At 46.6% G+C, this 21,784-nt stretch overlaps 1 protein-coding gene across 1 annotated transcript in view; it reads left to right on the top strand.

Moving 5' to 3' along the window:
* The window catches only part of LOC141073498 (acidic mammalian chitinase-like), a 73,855-nt gene extending 52,518 nt beyond the window's left edge, over window positions 1-21,337 (top strand). Inside the window, exons 9-12 of the mRNA XM_073560743.1 lie at window positions 2,087-2,272; window positions 9,442-9,558; window positions 12,143-12,272; window positions 20,953-21,337. Of these exons, the coding sequence (XP_073416844.1) occupies window positions 2,087-2,272; window positions 9,442-9,558; window positions 12,143-12,272; window positions 20,953-21,269 (750 nt within the window). The 3' untranslated portion in view covers window positions 21,270-21,337. The remainder of the gene's footprint in view (window positions 1-2,086; window positions 2,273-9,441; window positions 9,559-12,142; window positions 12,273-20,952) is intronic.
* The last annotated feature ends 447 nt before the right edge of the window (window positions 21,338-21,784 follow it).

Below are 21,784 nucleotides of genomic sequence, written 5' to 3' on the forward strand. Positions count from 1 at the left end.
AGCAGCCGCAAATCAAGCAGCTGCTTCGAAAAAAAACTAAATCTCTGAGCACGCCAAAATACTCGGAGGACACCCGAGCATGCTTGGGAAAACCCGAGCAACAATTATACTCGCTCATCACTAGTCTATATTGACAAATTTTTTATTTTTTCTTAGTAAAATCATATAGATTTCATGGGCTAACACAGTACTTCACTATTTTTTTGATGGACATTACTATACCTTAAAGCGATTTTAAGGATATGGATTTAATTGACAGAATATTTTATACTTACATCCATATATTTTTGGCTAAAATGTATTTTTCAATTAGGAGTTATTACAAATTGTATGCCTCAGTGTTGCACTGTCTATTACTGGCTGCTGAATGAGGAGTTAATCCTTCAGAGAGCCTGTACTGACAGAAGAGTCTATAATGCCACTCTTTCTCTCTCTGAGGACCTCTCAGCTGATTTATGACCACATGAAAGTTAAGTTGCTATATTTCATGATTATTCTGAGTTGTGACTCCTTTCCTAAACACTTTTCAGAACTGTGTACTGAGATGTAAGTTGCATCTAAAACACTAAGAGGCTGATGATGTAATATGCGGCAAAATTTTTAAGAGACAAGCCCTTTTCCTCAAATTTGGCGCATCTTCCAGTTGCTCTGCAACAAAGTAGTGCTCAGTAGTTGACTGGAGTACACTTCTGTCATTATTTACATCACTTTGGGGAGTAATTATGATGAATTTGTCCGACTCTTTTGGCCACTCTGTCCTACTGTTAGGCTTCGCCCGTTTTCCAAAAATCTGTTTGAGCTTGCATAATAATAATCTTTATTTTTATATAGCGCTAATATATTCCACAGCGCTTTACAGTTTGCACACATTATCATCACTGTCCCTGATGGGGCTCACAATCTAAATTCCCTATCAGTATGTCTTTGGAGTGTGGGAGGAAACCGGAGTGCCCGGAGGAAACGCACGCAAACACAGGAAGAACATACAAACTCCTTGCAGATGTTGTCCTTGGTGGGATTCAAACCCAGGACACCAGCGCTGCAAGGCTGCAGCGCTAACCACTGAGCCACCGTGCTACCCATAAAGACTACAAAAACACTCTGATGGATCTGCTGTATTGCATGTACACCACTTTTTTGTTGCATTGTGTATCAGAATTCTGACGCATTGTACTATTGTAAATCTCACTTCTAACCTTGTTTTTAAGGCTTTATATAATTCTGTACATCATAGATGTCAAACTCAGGCCCACGGGCGAAATCTGACCCACAATCTAATTATGTTTGGTCCACAAGAAAAGATCAAATGTCTACTAGATGTGGCTGGCTGGTAGACAGCGCATGCACTGCTAATACTACATATCCCGTGTTTCCGATCTGGCACGCTCTCTGGTTGACACAAGACTATTTACAACATGCCCCGTAGTAACGCGCCCCCTAGTTATGATGCACTTTCTGACCAGCATTCCCCTGAGCTGGAAGTTCCCTCCTAATGCTACATCAGTTCTCAGTCCCTTTGTCCTCTTTCACACATCTGCTTGCTCAAAGCTCCTACCCTCTATCTCCTCCATAATCTGGGAACAGGTATGCTATTGAGCCGCTGTAATCATGCCATGATTTATTTTGTTATTCGATTTGATCATGTATTCTCTGTTTTGTTTTTAATACATTCTAACATTTCCCCATTGTATTGAGATCTTAACATTTTGTTCACTTCCTACTATCTTGACTCTGTGAATGCTATTGTTTGCATACTCTTCACGTACTTATGTTCTCTACTTCCCTATATTTCCTTGTATTTGAGAGTCACCACATCTTTTGCATACTCCTTTTGCTGTTTACGATCCCCACAACTCTAACTTATCCTGCAGTATTGGGATTCTTCCCACCATAGGAAGATTTCCCCAACCCATTTTTTTACCCCTCATCATAACCCCACCACCCATTTTTTGTTGTGTTTAATGTTATAAATATCAAGGCTGGCACAAGACTTTTCCCAAGTTTTTAATTTTGGCCCACTGTGTATATGAGCTTGACATCCCTGTCCTATGTAATCCCAAACATCATATGGTTACTTTGTTCCTAGCATTATGCCATGAATTATTGGAAAAACAATGGAGCTCCTGCAGGGAAACTAATTCTTGGATTCCCAACTTATGGCCGAACATTCAGAAACCCAAATCCTAGCAAGTGTGATGTAGGCATCCCGGTGGCTGGAGCAGGATCAGCTGGACCATATACCAGGGAGGCTGGATTCTGGGCCTACTATGAGGTAGGATTCAATAGTATTACTTTACTTTGGGCAGAGTATCACAATAGCACAGCGGGTCACTATTATGGGATGTCGTGTGTGTGAATTTATAAATTAATGTGTATTTGTATGGCTTCATTTGCTTGTTATTGTTAATATTTTGCCCAAATAACAGATTTCATAAGAGAGAAGGGGAAAGTATTTTTTCTCTATACTCTGTTGGTATTTATTTCTGCTTTTAGAAAAAATATATGGAGGGAGTGAGAGGTTTGAACTCCATATCTATATGTATGCCTACACCTTGTCCTGGTCTGGTGTTATGTGCTGGCCTCAGGGGTGGACACTGACAGCTTGGGGCCCCTGTGTAAGAAATGTGTCTGGGCCTCCCTCCTTTTATGGCGACAAAGCTATATTATATATATATATATATATATAACCACGCACACATACATGTGTATATATATTACATAGTCTCCTTTATTATGTATATTGCCATCCCTTATTATATAGTGCCCTCTCTTGTTATGTACAGCACCGTCTCTTATGCTTTTTATTGCATACCGTCCTGTCTTTCTAACTGTATAATGGAATGATGGCTGATGGAGCTGATGGGGAAAGCTTCCTTTCTAATGGAGGAGCTGATGGCCTGGTCGTCTGGTCACCGGCTCCTCCATCAGCAGTCATTTTATATCTAAAAAGAGAGGGGACTATGTAATAAAAGAGGGCGCTGTGAGTAACAGAATTAACAAGAATACACTATGTAAGAGAGGACTGTACATAACAGCAGAGGAAGCTATATAACAAGTGTGAGGTAGCGCTGTCATTTACTTAGGGGATTCTCGCTTGCAGCGAACAAAAACCAGTTTTGGCACAGGATTTTCCAACAAATCATACAGTCCTTGCGGTTTATTCACGCCTCATAAACCACAGCAGCAACAGAAAGTTCACTTAATAGCATTACCAGCATAGCGTACATTATAATGCTTCCATCTTATTATCAATGTCCAGTGCGCAGGCTCACTTAGCCTCACAATTATCTCACCCAAGTCAGGGCTCCTCATGTGGCTTCAGCATTCCGCATACGTTCGTTCCCTCCAGGGAACTCTCAGGCACATATTGCCATTGCTCACAGCCACTTCACACGTGCTGTCAGGCAGGAAGTTCCATGTCTGCAGGACCTTCCACACTGGACCAACCAGGTCCCAGCATTCCTCACATGTGACCTACCCTGGCCACATTATATGGTCTATAGCCACACCCACCGGGTCACGTGACTATGACCTCATCACAAGTCCTTCACACACTCACATAGCTTTTTAATACAGGCGTTTGCAGACACACCCCTGGGTGGGTTTGTAGGTAACTGGCCCGCCCAACTCCCAAGTTACCTAGAGACTTCTCCCTTATACCTTGAAATAACACCTCAGCAATACCATTGCTGATCAATACGCATAACTAAGTCTCCATCTCAAGTTTGAACAGAGGGGCAAGGTATGTGGTGTAGTAACCACTATGTCCGCTAGGGGGCGCTGTGTGGAGATTCCAAGGGAGAGGATGAGTGGCAGAATCCTGAAGGATGGTTGTGTATCTCAAAGGGGGTGGCTTTGTGGGGTTGGATACACAACATTACATCAGGCTCTCGAGACCGGGCATTCATCACACCTTGCCCTACAGGTCGAGAGAACCTTTTCCACCTGTCATACGGCCTCCTCTCTACGTTAGGCCTCCCCCGCCCCCAGCGGTCAGAATATCGGTCCTGCTCTTTGACCCTCCAGTTACAGTGCGTTATCAGACACGGTCCAGTCACCACCTTCCTCTCTCTGTTTGTTCCGTTCCCCGACCAGCTCCCCCCCCGGTTGGTATGGTCATCAGTCCTAATCAGGCCTACTGTCTGGCCTAAGTCTGATTCATTCAGGGTCTCACAGGAACTACGGTCTCTCAACGTCATCCCGTCATCCTGCCAGTCGAACTACCACTTGCTGACATTCTTCGGCCATCTGCCCTGTCACTTCTTGGTGGAACTCTTCGAGTTCTTACATCTCGTTGGGTTGCAGGCGGCCGCCACCTGGTATTCCGTACTTCTTTATTAATTCGCCGACGGTCCTGCCTCAACTGCTCGATCTCTTGCAGGTACCTCACCCGATACTCCAATAGCATCTGAAAGTCTCTCAGGCTCTCCACGGAGCCAACCACCAGGATGGGAATCCTACCCACCTCACTAGATACTTGGTCTTCATCATCAGGAGGGATCCTCACTCTCACCACACCGGAGATATTTACAAGGTCTTGCATTACCTTCCCGGATCTTCCAATGATTCTCCCAATCAGAGCTTTGGGTACCGGCACCACCTCTTTCCGCAAACCAAGCTGATCCATAGCCTCCCTTGCTAACTCTAGGCATCGAGCAGCGTTCACATTACTCTGCCTGACCCTTGGTTTAGTGTAGAGACATTGTAGATGCATCTCCTTTAGGACAACTACTCGGGTAGATGTATCTTCTCTGTCCGATACTATCACCAACTGCCGAGTCTCAGGTGCCCATTGCACCTCACATGCCTTGACCGCTTCCTTGAAAGCCTCATGCATACCTTCCTCTGCACAGGCCCCTTGCATGTCCTCTGGTACATCAATCACAAATTGGAACGTTGTGGTCTTGCTCTCTTCCTGGACCGAAGGCTCTAGCTTTACCACGGACACTTCCCTCACTGCCGTTGACCCGACCGGGTGACTGTCTTCTTCCTTTCTTAACTCATCGACTTCATATGACTTGGTCCCTTCATGACCCTTTGCCCCGAGGGCTACTGGCCGTCCTGTCCTGTTATCACTTGCGCTCACCCGCGGTAAGTCTTCATCCAACTTCTCCCGCAGAAGACTTTTAACTACTCCTCTGAGTTCCTTCATTTCTTCTGTAAGGGTCTTGTTCACATTTTGCCACGTTGAAAGGTGACTTCTGAGCTCCAAGACTTCTTTCTCAAGCCCTACCACATCCTCTCTTAAGGTGTTGTTCACACTGTGCCACGTTGACAGGTGACCTCTGAGGTTCAAGACTTCTTTCTCGAGCTCCTTCACTCTGTGCTTGGCCGTTTGTATCATCACACTTTCTCGTTCGAGCTGTTCCTTCACTGTCTCTTTTATTAACTGTATCTCCTGCTCTAGTTCTCTTTTGGCCAGTATGTGTTGCACTATCATCATTCTTTAATCATATCGTCTAAGGGTACCCCTGGGTTAGTCCCATCAGTCGAGTGAACCCCCCAGTTACCCTCTGACTGTGTCTCTACTCCCGTTATCTTCTCGACCAGGTTACCATCCGTCCTGTCACGAGTTTCAGTCAGCACAGCACTAGATTCTGTCCAAGGGGTGGCCACTGGTAACTACACATCACAGTCACACCACACCGTCCGGTGAACCCCCAAGGCACTCTCTCTCTGTGTGTCAGCTCCGCTCTTTTTGTTTACCTCACTGTTCTTATTCACACTGATGTACCCCTCAGGTGACGTTAGGTCAGTAAATTCGTCCGACGCCATTCTTTCTCTGGTCACCCCTACGTCTGGCTTGTCCACATTAGGAGGCGTCAGCATCTCAGTGTCTGCTAGCCCTACAGTAGACACATCTTTATCCTCCTGGCATAGGTCATCAACCCTGACCAAGTCCCGGCCCCACTCCCAGACATACACTAAGTCTGGTGGTATACTGCCACCTTGGCACTTACTGCCTCTGAACTCCTTAAACACTACTCTGTCTACCGCATAGTTCACTGTGACCCCATGTGCACAGCGAACCTGGACCATTTTCTCGGTCAGACAGAGAGTGAGAGGAGTTCCTACCAGAGTCACCTGAGTCTTTGAGTCCAACCGTCCCGATATCCCTTCCCGGTGTAGTATCATGGTACACACTTGCGGCCCGTCATCATTTGGAAAGAATATCCCACATTCTGGAAATGACATACACATATACTGCGGTACTTCAGACATACCCACTGAGTCACCCAGTGCTGTCATTCCTTCAAATTTGGCCCCTTTCTGGACCACCACCCCACGTTGGGTTGCCACCCCCTCCTGGGGACTCCACCCCTTTTTGGGTTACCACTCCGCTTTGGGTCACTGCCCCCTTCTGGGACTCCACCCCCTTTCGGGATCTCCCCATGTCCGTTAAACCGGTCTTCTCAGACCACAGTTCACACAACACAGTTTATGTCTTAACGATACCACACAAGTCCTTGTTGGCACCACCACAGCTCCTGCTGTCACCGATCACCGACACCACTGGTTGCTGTTCACACACACAGCGGCTGGAATCACTGCAGCTCCTGCTGCGCCATCTTCGTGGACCCGCCGATCCACTGGAAGCCGCTTGTCACCTTCGTAACCCCACCGAGTTACCGGAAGCCGCTAGTCACCTTCGCGGCCCCACTGAGCCACCTCAAGCCGCTTGTCAACTTCTTGACTCCCACTGAGCCACCGCCGGCTGAGTTGAGAAAAGAAGAATAGTTAAACACCACAAAAAACCTCAAAAACTCACGTGTCCTTTCTGTGTGCTATTCAGGACGTACCGTCTCCACCTGAGACCGTCCAACACACAGGGCGCACCGGGTGCTATTCAGGGAGCGACCCTCCTCCCAGGGTTTGCCAACACCGGCCTCACCAACACAAAACTCACGTGTCCTGTCTGTGTGCTATTCAGGATGCACCGTCTCCGCCTGAGACCGTCCAACACACAGGGCGCACCGGGTGCTATTCAGAGAGCCGACCCTCTTTCCAGGGTTTCCCAACACACCGACCTCACCAGGTCCAGGGGCTTAGCGGGTGCTATTCAGGACATCCATCTCGGCCTGATACTGCCCAACACTTACGCCTCACCTGGTCCAAGGTCATACCACATGCTCCAGGGCTCTTCCCAACACTGACCCTCCAGGACCTTGCTCACTGACCCTCCAGGAACACAGTCTTTACCACTGACCCAGGTCAGTACCACATGAACACCAGTCCATTGCCTGTGTCAGCCACATAGGTTCTTGGGTACCTCTTATCCGCAGAGGCACCCTATAGCAATCACCAGTCTCTTGCTCACTGAGCCCGGTCAGTACAACACGGTTTTCACGACCGTCACCTGCTGGCCGCGCAGGTTCTCGGACCCCTCTACCGCAGAGGTATCCTAATAAATACCAGTCTCTTTCTCCTGAGGAAACGGCCGCACTGGGCTCACCGATTCGGAGAGTGCCTTACTCACTAGGCCGCCCCACAGTTCCAGAACCACAGCCGGGCAGTGGCTTCCTCGTCAGCCTTCCTGGCTCAGCGTTGCCAGCACTGCAACATACGCCTTTATGGAATCCGTTGCCCTTAGCAACCGACTTTGCAGTCCTCTTCCGTAGCTCCCAGCAACAAGGCTACAATATTTCCCGCATTCTCCACCAAATGTGAGGTAGCGCTGTCATTTACTTAGGGGATTCTCGCTTGCAGCGAACAAAAACCAGTTTTGGCACAGGATTTTCCAACAAATCATACAGTCCTTGCGGTTTATTCACGCCTCATAAACCACAGCAGCAACAGAAAGTTCACTTAATAGCATTACCAGCATAGCGTCCATTATAATGCTTCCATCTTATTATCAATGTCCAGTGCGCAGGCTCACTTAGCCTCACAATTATCTCACCCAAGTCAGGGCTCCTCGTGTGGCTTCAGCATTCCGCATACGTTCGTTCCCTCCAGGGAACTCTCAGGCACATATTGCCATTGCTCACAGCCACTTCACACGTGCTGTCAGGCAGGAAGTTCCATGTCTGCAGGACCTTCCACACTGGACCAACCAGGTCCCAGCATTCCTCACATGTGACCTACCCTGGCCACATTATATGGTCTATAGCCACACCCACCGGGTCACGTGACTATGACCTCATCACAGGTCCTTCACACACTCACATAGCTTTTTAATACAGGCGTTTTCAGACACACACCTGGGTGGGTTTGTAGGTAACTGGCCCGCCCAACTCCCAAGTTACCTAGAGACTTCTCCCTTATACCTTGAAATAACACCTCAGCAATACCATTGCTGATCAATACGCATAACTAAGTCTCCATCTCAAAGCCACCCCCTTTGAGATACACAACCATCCTTCAGGATTCTGCCACTCATCCTTTCCCTTGGAACCTCTACACAGCGCCCCCTAGCGGACATAGTGGTTACTACACCACACAAGGGATGGCACCATATATAACTAGAGAGGATGGTACGTAATAAGGGATGGTGTTATACATAATAAAAGTGGAAACTATGTAACTAAGGATGGTGTTATACAGAATTATTGAGTACACTATATACTAAGGGACTGTGTTAGACATAAGTGAGTACACTATATACTAAGGGACTGTGTTAGAAATAATAGGCAATAATAATGTTTTCCTCCACCTCCCCCTGTCCCTAAGTCATTATAAGTCCCCCTTCCTCCCATCCCAATCCCCCACACCCCTCATTGTCCTCCTGCCCCACATCTCATTATTGTCCTCTCCCCCACCCCATCATTGCACTCTTCACCACCTCCATCACTGCCTTCTCCCCCACCACTATCATTGCCCATTCCACCACCTCCATCATTTCCTCCTCCTCCACCACCCCCATTATTGCCCTTTCCACCATCACCATCATTGCATTCTCCCCACCACCCCATCATCATTGCTTTTCCCCACCACGCTATCCTTGCCTTCTCCCCTACCACCCCATCATTGCCCATTCCACCACCTCCATCATTTCCTCCTCCACCACCACCCCCATTATTGCCCTTTCCACCACCTCCATCATTCTTCTGTATATATATATATCTTGTATAGTACTAAGAAGTGTTAAGTTCAAAAAAGGTGTCCAAATATTTGTGGTGTTTCATTAATGTATAAATTATTCATGTTTGGACAATATATTATCAATAAATGTAACCAGTTTTTAGAAAACTAATATGTTCATCATAATCAAATTCATAAATGATGCATTTTATTTTATATGATTTTTAACACTTATGAGCTCACATTGCTTAATGTTAATGAAACGTGTTTATGGTTTTTATACTATCAGTGTATCATTACACAAAACTGTAACAAACCTGATTGTAGGCCATGGTTGACTGTCAGGGTCGGGTGTACAGTACAGTGTCACACAAATACAATAATCGCTGTGTAACATTCTGTTCTATATGTTCTTCTTAGATCTGCACTTGGCTTAAAGGGACCACAGTGAGGTGGATTGCTGACCAGAGGGTGCCATATGCTTGTAAAGATAATGAGTGGGTTGGATTTGACAACCAACAAAGTTATGAATGCAAAGTAAGATGGAGCTTAAATAAATTGTTCTAAAGTCTTCTGTATAGCTATTGTTATATCTGGAATTGTCTGTCTGTAGGGCACATGATGAGGGGTTAAAAAATGGCAGATTGAAGGCATACTGATTTATTTATTATATAATATACAGGGTGGGCCATTTATATGGATACACCTGAGTGGGCCATTTATAAAGTTGGATCCAAAATGGCCGACTTCAAAATGGCCGCCATGATCACCACCCATCTTGAAAAGTTTTCCCCCTCCCATATACTAATGTGCCACAAACAGGATGTTGATTTCACCAACCATTCCCATTTTATTTAGGTGTATCCATATAAATGGCCCACCCAGGTGTATCCATATAAATGGCTAATGGTATGTGCACACGCTGCGGTTCTGCAGCATTTTTGGCCCTGCAGATCCGCAGCAGTTCTGCAGACATGGTACAGTACCATGTTATCCTATGGGTTTTCAAAACCGCTGTGCTCACGCTTCATTTTTTCCGTGGGGTTTTGCTGCAGTTTTCAAACCGCAGCATGTCAATTCTTTCTGCGGATTCCGCAGCGGTTTGGCACCTGTTCCATTGTCCAGGTGTCAAACTGCAGGGGAAAACCACAGGCAAATCCGCAGGAAAACCGCAGGTCACTTTACCTGCGGAAAATCTGCGGATCCGCGCGGAAAAACCCGCAGGTGAATCCGCAGCGTGTGCACATAGCCTTACCCTGTATATCTTTAGCAGAGATCACTATATTTACCTGATCTCGTGTTAGCTGGACACATCTAGCATTAGGTGGAAAATTTTTATGCCGCGCCATCCTTTCTATGCATCTGAAGGTGCATTAGTATCAGATACAGTGGAAATCAACTTTAGACTGTACCAAATTCTGTTTTTCTTTTCCAGCAAATTAACAGAAAAATTGAATTAATAGCTGTCAATGATCTGTGCGTGGAGGACTCTAGTGACTATAATAGTGTCCTTAAAATGCCACTCCAACATTTTTTCTTATTGCAGCTCTGGATTTGGTACTACTAATCTACGGTTGCTTCACTTAGTCTTATACTTACCATCCACTGTCTTCTGCTGTTTTGTTCACCGTTCTAGTTAGTCTCCGGCAGTTTGTGACCTGCTGGATCGCTCTAGTGTTTGCTGCAGTGAGTCGGTGGTCACTTTTCAATGCAAATCTGTGAGAGCTTCGTTCTGGCTCTCTTAGACTTGCATTGAGAACTTGTGACAGTTACCTCTGACTTGCAGTGAGTCAGAAGTTATGGTCACAAGATGGTGTCGGGGGACCGGAGGGGTGCTAGGAACAAGCTGAAGCTGGAGTGGCTGGTGAGTATAATAGGTGCAGGGATCTTGCTTTAGCAGCACCACTCCAGTGCTGAAATACAAAACGACACTGGAGTGTTTTTTTTAAGTTTGTTACTTTGCCTGAAAAAGCAGCCAATATTTTACCTAGTTGTGAACAAAACCTGCGTCATTTGTCCAACAGAGAGATGTCCTAGGTCTCGTAAGCCCCTGTCTCTGGTAGACCGTGGTTCTGGCATGGCCCTGTCTCTGGTATTTCCCTGTCTCTGGTAGGACCCTGTCTTTGGAAGGGTACTGTCTTTGGTTAGGACCAGTCTCTCATAAGGCTCTGTCTCTGTTAATGTCTGGTAATGCTTTGTCTCTGGTAGGGCCCTGTCTTTGGTAGGGCCCTGTCTTTGGTAGGGCCCTGTCTTTGGTAAGGCCCTGTCTTTGGTAAGGCACTGTCTCTGTTGGGCCCTGTATCTGGTATGACACTGTGTCTGGTGAGGCCCTGTGTCCAGTAAGACCCTGTCTCTGGTGAGGCCCTGTGTCTGGTAAGACCCTGTCTCTGGTAAAGCCATATCTCCGGTTGGGCCCTGTCTCTGGCAAAGCCCTGTCTCTGGTAAAGCATTGTCTCTGGTAACGCACTGTCTCTGGTAAGGCCCTGTCTCTGGTAAGGCCCTGTCTATGGTAAAACCCTGTGTCAGTGCTTTGGATGCCTAGTGATCACTTTACGAATAAAAGCTGATTTTTCCCTTGCATATACTGCTGAGATGGCAGTAGCAGAAAAGAACTGCTTATGTTCTGTGATAAGCTGTTATTAGTTCCTGCGCAGGCTGGATTTTAGCATTGAATGGCTTAGCTCTGTTCTCTGTGTAGCACTGTGGAGGCAGTGCCTGCTATACATTGAATGGAGCAGTGCTGAACATCTCCATTCAGTGTTTACATCTGCCTGCCACCGGAACTGTTAACAACTCATGGGTGTGGGTGCTGGGGGATGGCCCCCACCAATCTGACATTGATGATCTATCTAATTGATAGTTCTTCAGTATTATATGTGCAGACAACCCCTGTTTACATCTGCTGTTTGAGTAGTCCCCATTGCAGACTCCATTGTTTTTAAGAGGAAAAATGTGGCTACATGCAGTGCTATTTTTCTTTTAAAATGAAGAACACCTTTTTGGCATACATAAGATTACCCTAAAGAGTTTTGAAGTGCGTTTGCCATAAATGTAATGAATTTAAAAAAAGGACAAACATGTAATAATGAATCTAGCCCTATGATCTCTTTCTTATTTCAAGGTGAAGTTCTTAAAAGAAAGTGGGTTTGGTGGTGCCATGGTTTGGGCCCTTGATTTGGATGATTTCCGAGGAAGCTTTTGCAATGAAGGGAAATATCCACTGATCAATCACCTAAAGTCCCTGCTGGCAAGTAAGTGACCATTTTACAGAGAGGATGCAGCTATTAGCATTAAGCAGCATCAAACCTATGCAGGAATGACATCTGCTGACATCTTAAATGGGAATTAACACTGTATAATTTTAACACTGGAATTTGCTCATTCTCTATTTTCTGCATATTACCTGCACTTAACAATTAGCTATTTCCATTTTTAACCTTTTTTTTAACAGAAATTCTTGAATATAGATAATCTACACTAAATAGCCGAACTTGGTGTGCTTCACCTGTACAAGCCACAAAGCCAAAAACCTCTTCTCAAACCTGCAGTAATTAGTGCTAGAGCTGTATATGTAGCTGTATTCAACTTTGTTGAACATACATGAGTACTTTTTCACACTTAGGCCTCATTTAAATATCAATTATTTTCCTTTCTGAAAAAATTGTGACCAAAGAAGGGGTGAATTTTTTTCCAACAACGTGAAAAAGAAAAACTTGAAGTTAAAACATTTTAGTGGGAAAAAAATCTTTAATTCTTTCATTCCACGTTGTGTTGGTTTCTTTGAAGTGCATTTTATAGTTAAAAAAAAAATACTGAAGCAGCAGTATTTTTGAGGGGTGCAATTCCTAAAATGGGTTAATTTATAGGGAAGGTGTTTTCTAATACCCTTAAAATTTCCATTTAATCATGGAAAATTGGTGTTAAAGTCTTCCAACATCCTAAAAAAATAAAAGTATGTTAAAGGAAAACTGTCATCAGTTTTTGAGTCTCTTATGACTAGAGTTGAGCGAAACGGGTCGAAAAAATTCAAAAGTCGCCGACTTTTGGCAAAGTCGGGTTTCATGAAACGAAACCCGACCCTAGGATGAGGTCGGCCACGAGGTCGGCGACTTACGCGCCAAAGTCGCGTTTCAAAAGTTTGTTTTGCGCTCTTTTTCAGCCAATCAGGATCCACGGACACTGTGGGCAACGTGATGACATAGGCACGGGTCACCACCATCTTTCAGAAGGGCATGCAAGTGATTGGCTTGCTTTGGTGGGCGTCACAGGGGGTATAAAAGGGCGTGCACGCCGACCGCCATCTTACTTCTGCCGATCTCAGTATAGGGAGAGGTTGCTGCTGATTCTGTAGGGAGAGCGTTAGGCAGGGAAGAAGACCAAAAAACTGCTTCTGCTGCTAGCGATTTGGCCTGCACAACACACCAGTCACTGTGTGTGCAGTGCAAGGGGAGGCTATATAGTGGTGTATCAGTGGTGTTGGTTGTTGGGCTGCCTTCTAAGGCTTCCTGACAGGCTGGCATTGCTGTTTACCCACTGCTCCGCAAACTGCTTTTTTAAAAGCAATCCAATCTCCCTTATCCTCTAGTCACTTTGGTCACAGCTGTGCCATCGAGCCTGTCACATAGCGCTCAGATATTCATTGGGCCTCAAACTGCTTTTTTAAAAGCAATCCCAATTTTTTTTTTTGTCCTGCTGAGAAGAAAAAAAACTGCTTCTGCTGCTGATAGCAATTTGGCCTGCACAACACACCAGTCACTGTGTGCAGTGCAAGGGGAGGCTATATAGTGGTGTATCAGTGGTGTTGGTTGTTGGGCTGCCTTTTAAGGCTTCCTGACAGGCTGGCATTGCTGTTTACCCACTGCTCCGCAAACTGCTTTTTTAAAAGCAATCCAATCTCCCTTATCCTCTAGTCACTTAGGTCACAGCTGTGCCATCGAGCTTGTCACATAGCGCTCAGATATTCATTGGGCCTCACACAATCCAAAAGTGTCCAGTGTCCAAAAGTGTGTGCAGAGATTCAAACTCTCACTTATCCTCTAGTCACTTAGGTCACAGCTGTGCCATCGAGCTTGTCACATAGCGCTCAGATATTCATTGGGCCTCACACACTCCAAAAGTGTCCAGTGTCCAAAAGTGTGTGCAGAGATTCAAAATCTCACTTATTCTCTAGTCACTTAGGTCACAGCTGTGCCATCGAGCTTGTCACATAGCGCTCAGATATTCATTGGGCCTCACACAATCCAAAAGTGTCCAGTGTCCAAAAGTGTGTGCAGAGATTCAAACTCTCACTTATCCTCTAGTCACTTAGGTCACAGCTGTGCCATCGAGTTTGTCACATAGCGCTCAGATATTCATTGGGCCTCACACAATCCAAAAGTGTCCAGTGTCCAAAAGTGTGTGCAGAGATTCAAAATCTCACTTATTCTCTAGTCACTTAGGTCACAGCTGTGCCATCGAGCCTGTCACATAGCGCTCAGATATTCATTGGGCCTCACACAATCCAAAAGAGTCCAGTGTCCAAAAGTGTGTGCAGAGATTCAAAATCTCACTTATTCTCTAGTCACTTAGGTCACAGCTGTGCCATCGAGCTTGTCACATAGCGCTCAGATATTCATTGGGCCTCACACAATCCAAAAGTGTCTAGTGTCCAAAAGTGTGTGCAGAGATTCAAACTCTCACTTATCCTCTAGTCACTCAGGTCACAGCTGTGCCATCGAGCTTGTCACATAGCGCTCAGATATTCATTGGGCCTCACACAATCCAAAAGTGTCCAGTGTCCAAAAGTGTGTGCAGAGATTCAAACTCTCACTTATCCTCTAGTCACTTAGGTCACAGCTGTGCCATCGAGCTTGTCACATAGCGCTCAGATATTCATTGGGCCTCACACAATCCAAAAGTGTCCAGTGTCCAAAAGTGTGTGCAGAGATTCAAACTCTCACTTATCCTCTAGTCACTTAGGTCACAGCTGTGCCATCGAGCTTGTCACATAGCGCTCAGATATTCATTGGGCCTCACACAATCCAAAAGTGTCCAGTGTCCAAAAGTGTGTGCAGAGATTCAAAATCTCACTTATTCTCTAGTCACATAGCGCTCAGATATCAGTGGGCCTCACACAATCCAAAAGTGTCCAGTGTCCAAAAGTGTGTGCAGAAATTCAAAATCTCCCCTGTCCTATAGACACCTTGTTTTACATACTATATAGTTTGTTGGATTTTGTCTACATTTCTACCAAAAATGAGGAAGGCTGGTGGAAGAGGCCGTGGAATTGGGCGGGGGTTGGCAGCTGGTAATGATGGTGTTGGTGGTGGATCTGATGGTAGTGGCAAGAGCAAAATAGGACCGAATGCAGGAGGTGTTGAGCCTGCGTCATCGTCTGGCTACATAAGGCCTCGAACGCTTAGTTTTCTAGGAGTTGGCAAACCGCTTTTAAAGCCAGAGCATCAGGAAAAAGTTTTGTCTTACATTGCTGACTCAGCCTCCAGCTCTATCGCCTCCTCTTCTTCAGTTGTAAAAAGTAAAAGCACTGAGTCATCATTGGAGGCTCATGTTCATGAACCACACCTTTCCTTGTGTCCTTCACCCCAACCAAGATTGAAGGATGACGCAGGCCATACTACTGATTACTGCATAAGGCTGTTTTCACATACCATGCCTGGATTATCAAGTGAAATGGTGAATTACCCAGGCCAAGATGAATCTGACATGGAGTGCACTGATGCACAGCCGCTGATGGATAATTCTGCTGGTACATTCACTCAGAGCACTACATTGTCCTTGCAGTGTACAGAGCCAGATTCTGACCCTGATGAGACTCAGGTGCCCCTTCCCGCACACTATACCACCATACACGGTGACACAGAGGAAGGTGCACATGACATAGAAGAGGAGGTGATGGATGACCCAGTTGTTGACCCAGATTGGCATCCATTGGGGGAAGAGGGTGCTGCTTCCAATAGCTCAGATGAGGAGCATCCACAGCAGACATCGACATCGCAACAGCTGTTATCTGGCAGGCCCGGAGCACTCCAAAGACAGGTTCCAAACATCAAAAGAGTTGCTGGACAGCTTGTCCAGAGGGTCAAAAGATCACAGCGTGCTAGGCCGCAAAATGTCTGCCAAAGTAGGAAGAGTGCAGTGTGGCACTTTTTTGAACAAAATCCTCATGATCAGGCCAAGGTTATCTGTAAGAAGTGCGCAAAGACCTTTAGCCGAGGGAAAAATCTGAAAAATTTGAATACCAGTTGCATGCTTAGACATTTAACCAGCATGCACTTGCAAGCGTGGACACAACACCAAACCTCAAGTGCCACATGTGCAACTGATCACAACGAAGGTAGTCAGCAACGCTACATTGTTTCCCCCACTGTAAGCCCACCGGTTAGCACAGCAGCAAATGTTGAGGTGTCGTTGCAAGGCCACAGCAGTCAGGGAATCCCACTGTTATATCAACGAAAGACTGATTCTAGGCCATCAGAAAGAACACCAACTCCATCACCATCATCAACCCTCTCTCAGTCCGCCCTGTCCACCGCTACTTCCACCATATGCAGCTCTCAAGTCCAGCTCACCCTCCCAGACACTATGAGTAGGTCAAGAAAGTACTCAGTCTCTCATCCGCGTACACTGGGTTTGAACGCCCACATTGCCAAACTAATCTCGTTTGAGATGATGCCCTTTCGGTTGGTGGAAAGCACAGCTTTCCGCGAACTCATGGCCTATGCAGTACCACGCTATGACCTACCCAGTCGCCACTTCTTCTCTCGCAAAGCCATCCCAGCCCTCCACCATCATGTGAAAGACCGCATTGTCCATGCACTCAAGCAGTCAGTGAGCGGAAAGGTGCACCTCACAACTGATGCATGGTCCAGTCGGCATGGCCAGGGCCGTTACGTGTCCATCACTGCGCACTGGGTTAATGTGGTGGATGCAGGGTCCACAGGGGACAGCGGTGGTGGGACAGTGCTGCCTAGCCCACGGTATAGGAAACAGTTGGCTGTAGGCGTTCGACCCTCCTCCTCCTCCACCTCCTCCAGAAGCGAAAGCTCGTCCACAGAGCGCAGTCGTACGAGCACTCCATCTGCAGCTGCCACTGTTGCACACGATGTGTCCCCCTATCGAGCAGCTAGTGGAAAGCGTCAGCAGGCTGTGTTGCAGATGATGTGTTTGGGCGACAGACACACCGCCGAGGTGCTGGCCGAGTACTTGAAGCGACAAACTGAGTCATGGCTGGGCAGTGTACATCTTGAGGCAGGCAAGGTAGTTAGTGATAACGGGCGTAATTTTGTGGCAGCCATAGCCCTTTCATAACTCAGCCACATACCTTGCTTGGCTCATACCTTGAACCTGGTGGTGCAGTGCTTCCTCAAAAATTATCCGGAGTTAACAGCCCTGCTCCAGAAGGTGCGAAGACTGTGCGCGCACATTCGCCGGTCGCCTGTACACTCCGTTCGTATGCAGAAGCTGCAGCGATTGCTCCACCTTCCCAACCACCGCCTCATTATCGACATTGCAACAAGGTGGAACTCCACCCTGCACATGGTGGAGCGGCTGTGCGAGCAGAGGCAGGCCATAATGCATTTGTGGGAGGATACACGGCCAGGCACTTTGAGAGCAGACATGGAGTTGACAGGTGTGCAGTGGTCGAAGCTGAAAGACCTTTGTAAAGTCCTTCAGTGTTTTGAGGAATGCACATGGCTGGTAAGCGCAGACGACGCCATCCTAAGCATGAGCATCCCACTTATGCGTCTGCTCATGCAAACTTTGACGCACCTTAAGGAGCAGGCGTCTGCAGCCAATGTTGATGAGGAGGAAGAGGAGGAGGGAATCCTTGATGACATTCAGCCATTGTCTGCTCAGGGACCTCTCCTGGACGAGGTGGAGGAAGAAGAGGAGGAGGAGGAGGATGATGGGGATGATTACTTAGGGGAGGAGGATGCATCTCGTGGGGCAAGTGAAAATGTTGGCGTGGCAAGGTCTGGTACAGGGTTTGTGTGTGACTGGAGGGATGTGGATTTGCCAGAAAGTGCTCCTCCACCCAGCACTCGCAGTGCATCATTGACACCGGGCACATTGGCCCACATGTCAGATTATGCCTTGCAGATCCTAAAAAGGGACCCCCGCATTGCCAAAATGATGAACGATGACGACTACTGGTTGGCCAGCATCCTGGATCCACGCTATAAAGGCAAATTACAAAACATCATGCCACAGGAGAACCTTGACCTAATATTGGCTAATAAACAAGCAACTCTGGTAAATCGGTTGCTTGAGGCATTCCCAGCACACAGCAGCGGTGATGGTTCTCACACGAGCCGTACGGGCCGGGGGCAGCTTGGTAGAGGTGTTCGTGGTGCACACAGCAGAATTGGCGTTGGAGACAGGGGTTTCATGACAATGTTGTGGACTGATTTTTCAAATACCGCTCACACAACTGGTAATACTGCATCGATGGAAAGTGACAGGAGACAGCAGTTGTCAACTATGGTAACAAACTACTTTTCCTCCCATATCGATGTTCTCCCACACAGGTCATTCCCCTTTGACTATTGGGCCGCTAAACTGGACACCTGGCCTGAATTGGCACAATATGCCTTACAGGAGCTCGCTTGCCCAGCTGCAAGTGTGCTATCGGAAAGAGTCTTCAGTGCAGCTGGATCAATCCTGACAGAAAAAAGGACCCGTCTGTCAACCCAAAATGTGGATGAGCTAACCTTCATTAAAATGAACCACGCATGGGTTTCCAAGGATTTTGTCCCACCTTCCCCTGATGACACATAGGGTGACAGAAAAATGGCTTGCTTTGGTCCACCTCTTCCTGGTACTTCACCTATTTCGCCTTTTGCATCAGCTGAATGTCCAACATCAACATATGCCACTTTCTAAAACTCCCTAACTGTGCTGCCTCCCCCCCCATGGCCGGGGTCACCACCTACCGCACGACACCGTGCGAGTGCCGTTGCCCTGGACAGGTGGGTAGGCCGACTCTTGGGCGCGGGCACTGGCACAGGGTCCCTCATAGTGCAATCAAGTGTCTCTGACGGTGGTGGTGCACACCCGCCGTCAGACACACCGCTGTACTATGAGGGGCCCAGTGCCAGTACCGACGCCCACGAGTGGGCCCCCCTTGCTTGGGCAGGGCCCCAGCATTTGCAATCTTTACCTCTCCCTGCTCCTCCGCTGTGTAATCTGAGCCGTCAAATCCATACTGTGCCTGACACCGTCTGAGCCTGCCTCCTGAGACATATATTTTGAATGTGTACGCTATCCATACATGTTATCCAGGGATACGGTACCCTTTCTAACCTTTGTGCAATCACGTGCAATCCATACTGGGCCTAACACCGTCTGAGCCTGCCTCATGCTGTATAGACATATATTTTGAATGTGTACGCTATCCATACATGTTATCCAGGGATACAGTACCCTTTCTAACCTTTGTGCAATCACGTGCGATCCATACTGGGCCTAACACCGTCTGAGCCTGCCTCCTGAGACATATATTTTGAATGTGTACGCTATCCATACATGTTATCCGGGGATACGGTACCCTTTCTAACCTTTGTGCAATCACGTGCAATCCATACTGGGCCTAACACCGTCTGAGCCTGCCTCCTGAGACATATATTTTGAATGTGTACGCTATCCATACATGTTATCTGGGGATACGGTACCCTTTCTCACCTTTGTGCAATCACGTGTAATCCATACTGGGCGTGAGAACGGCTGGCGAGCTGTTAAGCAAGCTACAGCACCTGTCCAGACAAGTACAGGGATTCCCTAGCGAGGAGACTTATTTGATTGTTTTCAATGTTGGGACAGCAATTTTTGGAGAGCACTATACTCTGGAGAATGATAGATGGGGCCCACCATACACTGGAACATTCCAAAGGTGGACATCAGACACTGGAGCAGCATTTACAGGGCCCATTATACACTAGAGCATTAGAAATGGGGCCCATTATGTTTGGAGCATTATTTGGGCCCATAAGACAGTGGAGCTTCATCCATGGGGACCAACATATACTGTAGCATTATGTGGAGCTCATCATATACTGTTTCAAACATTATATGGGACCAATGATTCTGTATGGAGAAATAGATGGGCCTCGTCATGAGATGTAAAACGTGAGGTATTTTTCATTCTACTATACCGCTATTTCTCTGCCGTATCGGAGCATGATGAGTTGTGGTATGTGTTAAAGGGGCGCTCTTTCGCCCAGGGCACATGAAAACCTGCAGCCAGCCCTCCCCCCCCACAGTTTGTAGCCAAATAACCCCCATTTTTCAGTGCGTAACTTGTATTATGAAGTTAATTAAGGTTGACAAGCTTAAGAAAGAAGAATTGATGCTTTTGGCATTCAAATGGGCACTGTAGGTGTGTTTCCTGTCCTCCTCTCACTGCCGACTTTTATTCCCCATTGACTTACATTGGGTTTCGTGTTTCGGGACGACCCCGACTTTTCCCTATAATCGGACGATCTTGCTCGACCCGACTTTTGGAAAAGTCGGGTTTCACGAAACGAAACGCGACCCTAAAAAACCAAAAGTCGCTCAACTCTACTTATGACCTTTATCTGCTCTTATACTGCATTCCATAAACGTGTCTGTCGTCTCTTTGCTCGGTGCTGTATGTAAATGAGGATGGTCCTGTCCAATGGGTGTCCTCCCTCTGGCGTCTGTGCTTTACCCATAGGAGAGTGAAGCCAGCGCCGATTAGCTTCAAGAATTGTGTGACATAACCATGATCCCGGGAGAGCCACTGCTAGAATGGCACCAGCACCGGAAGTGAGTATAGGTGTTATTGTTTTATAAGGGGGAAGCATAGGGATTACGAGGGAGTTGTTAGAGTAGTGGACAACATCTTGAAGGAATTGTTTCTGTTCAACAGATAAGGAAATGTTTCATGGAATGTTTTCTCTGTAACTTATTTAGGTTCAACAGTGAACTGCCATGGGGAGATATGTGGTGACATCATTACTCCGCCAACTCCAGGTACAACAACCACAACAACCACAACATCCAATCCTGGTGGAGGCAGCACACCAGTGCCTCCAGTCATTCCTCCACCTGATCCTCCTGTTGATGATGTTGACACAAACTTCTGTGTTTATAGAGCTGATGGCCATTATGTAAACCCACTAAACTCCAACAAATTTTACACATGTGCAGCTGGAATTACCTATTCAACGAAATGTCCTACTGATGGCTTAGTATTTGACATGAGTTGCAAGTGCTGCAACTGGCCGTGAAAATCCATCTCCTCTAACCTGAGACCCTCAATGTATAATTCCTAATAAATGTTCTTGTTAGTCTGCCATTGTGGTGTATGTGTTTTCCATTTTTCAATTTACATATAATTAGTTGAAACATTGCTGCTTTTCTACACTCTTTTAAAGTGTTCACCTTCTGTACTAAACTCTCCTGGTTTGAGCTCCTCTCGCATCTGTCAGTGACAGATGGGCCATAGAACATTGTAAGTTCCAGACAGATTGTGCAACATTATTGGCTATAGACACCACCCACGTAAACAGGGTTATCAACCTACTATTCAAGTTTTTCTGGAAAACTGACCCAAAATTCACACACAGTCTAAATTGTTTATGGACTTTTGTCATCCCCCTTAAAAAGACCATGCCCCTGATATTGACTATGCATTTTAAGATGCCCAGAATAAGACACAATTGGTATAAAGGACAGGATAAGTGTTACTGCACAATATGTCTAATTGTGTAAATACAGTCATGGCCAAAAGTTTTGGCATCCT

The sequence above is a fragment of the Dendrobates tinctorius genome, unplaced genomic scaffold (assembly GCF_039654945.1).
Source record: "Dendrobates tinctorius isolate UK_male_01 unplaced genomic scaffold, ASM3965494v1 ptg000304l, whole genome shotgun sequence".
Classification (NCBI taxonomy): domain Eukaryota; kingdom Metazoa; phylum Chordata; class Amphibia; order Anura; family Dendrobatidae; genus Dendrobates; species Dendrobates tinctorius.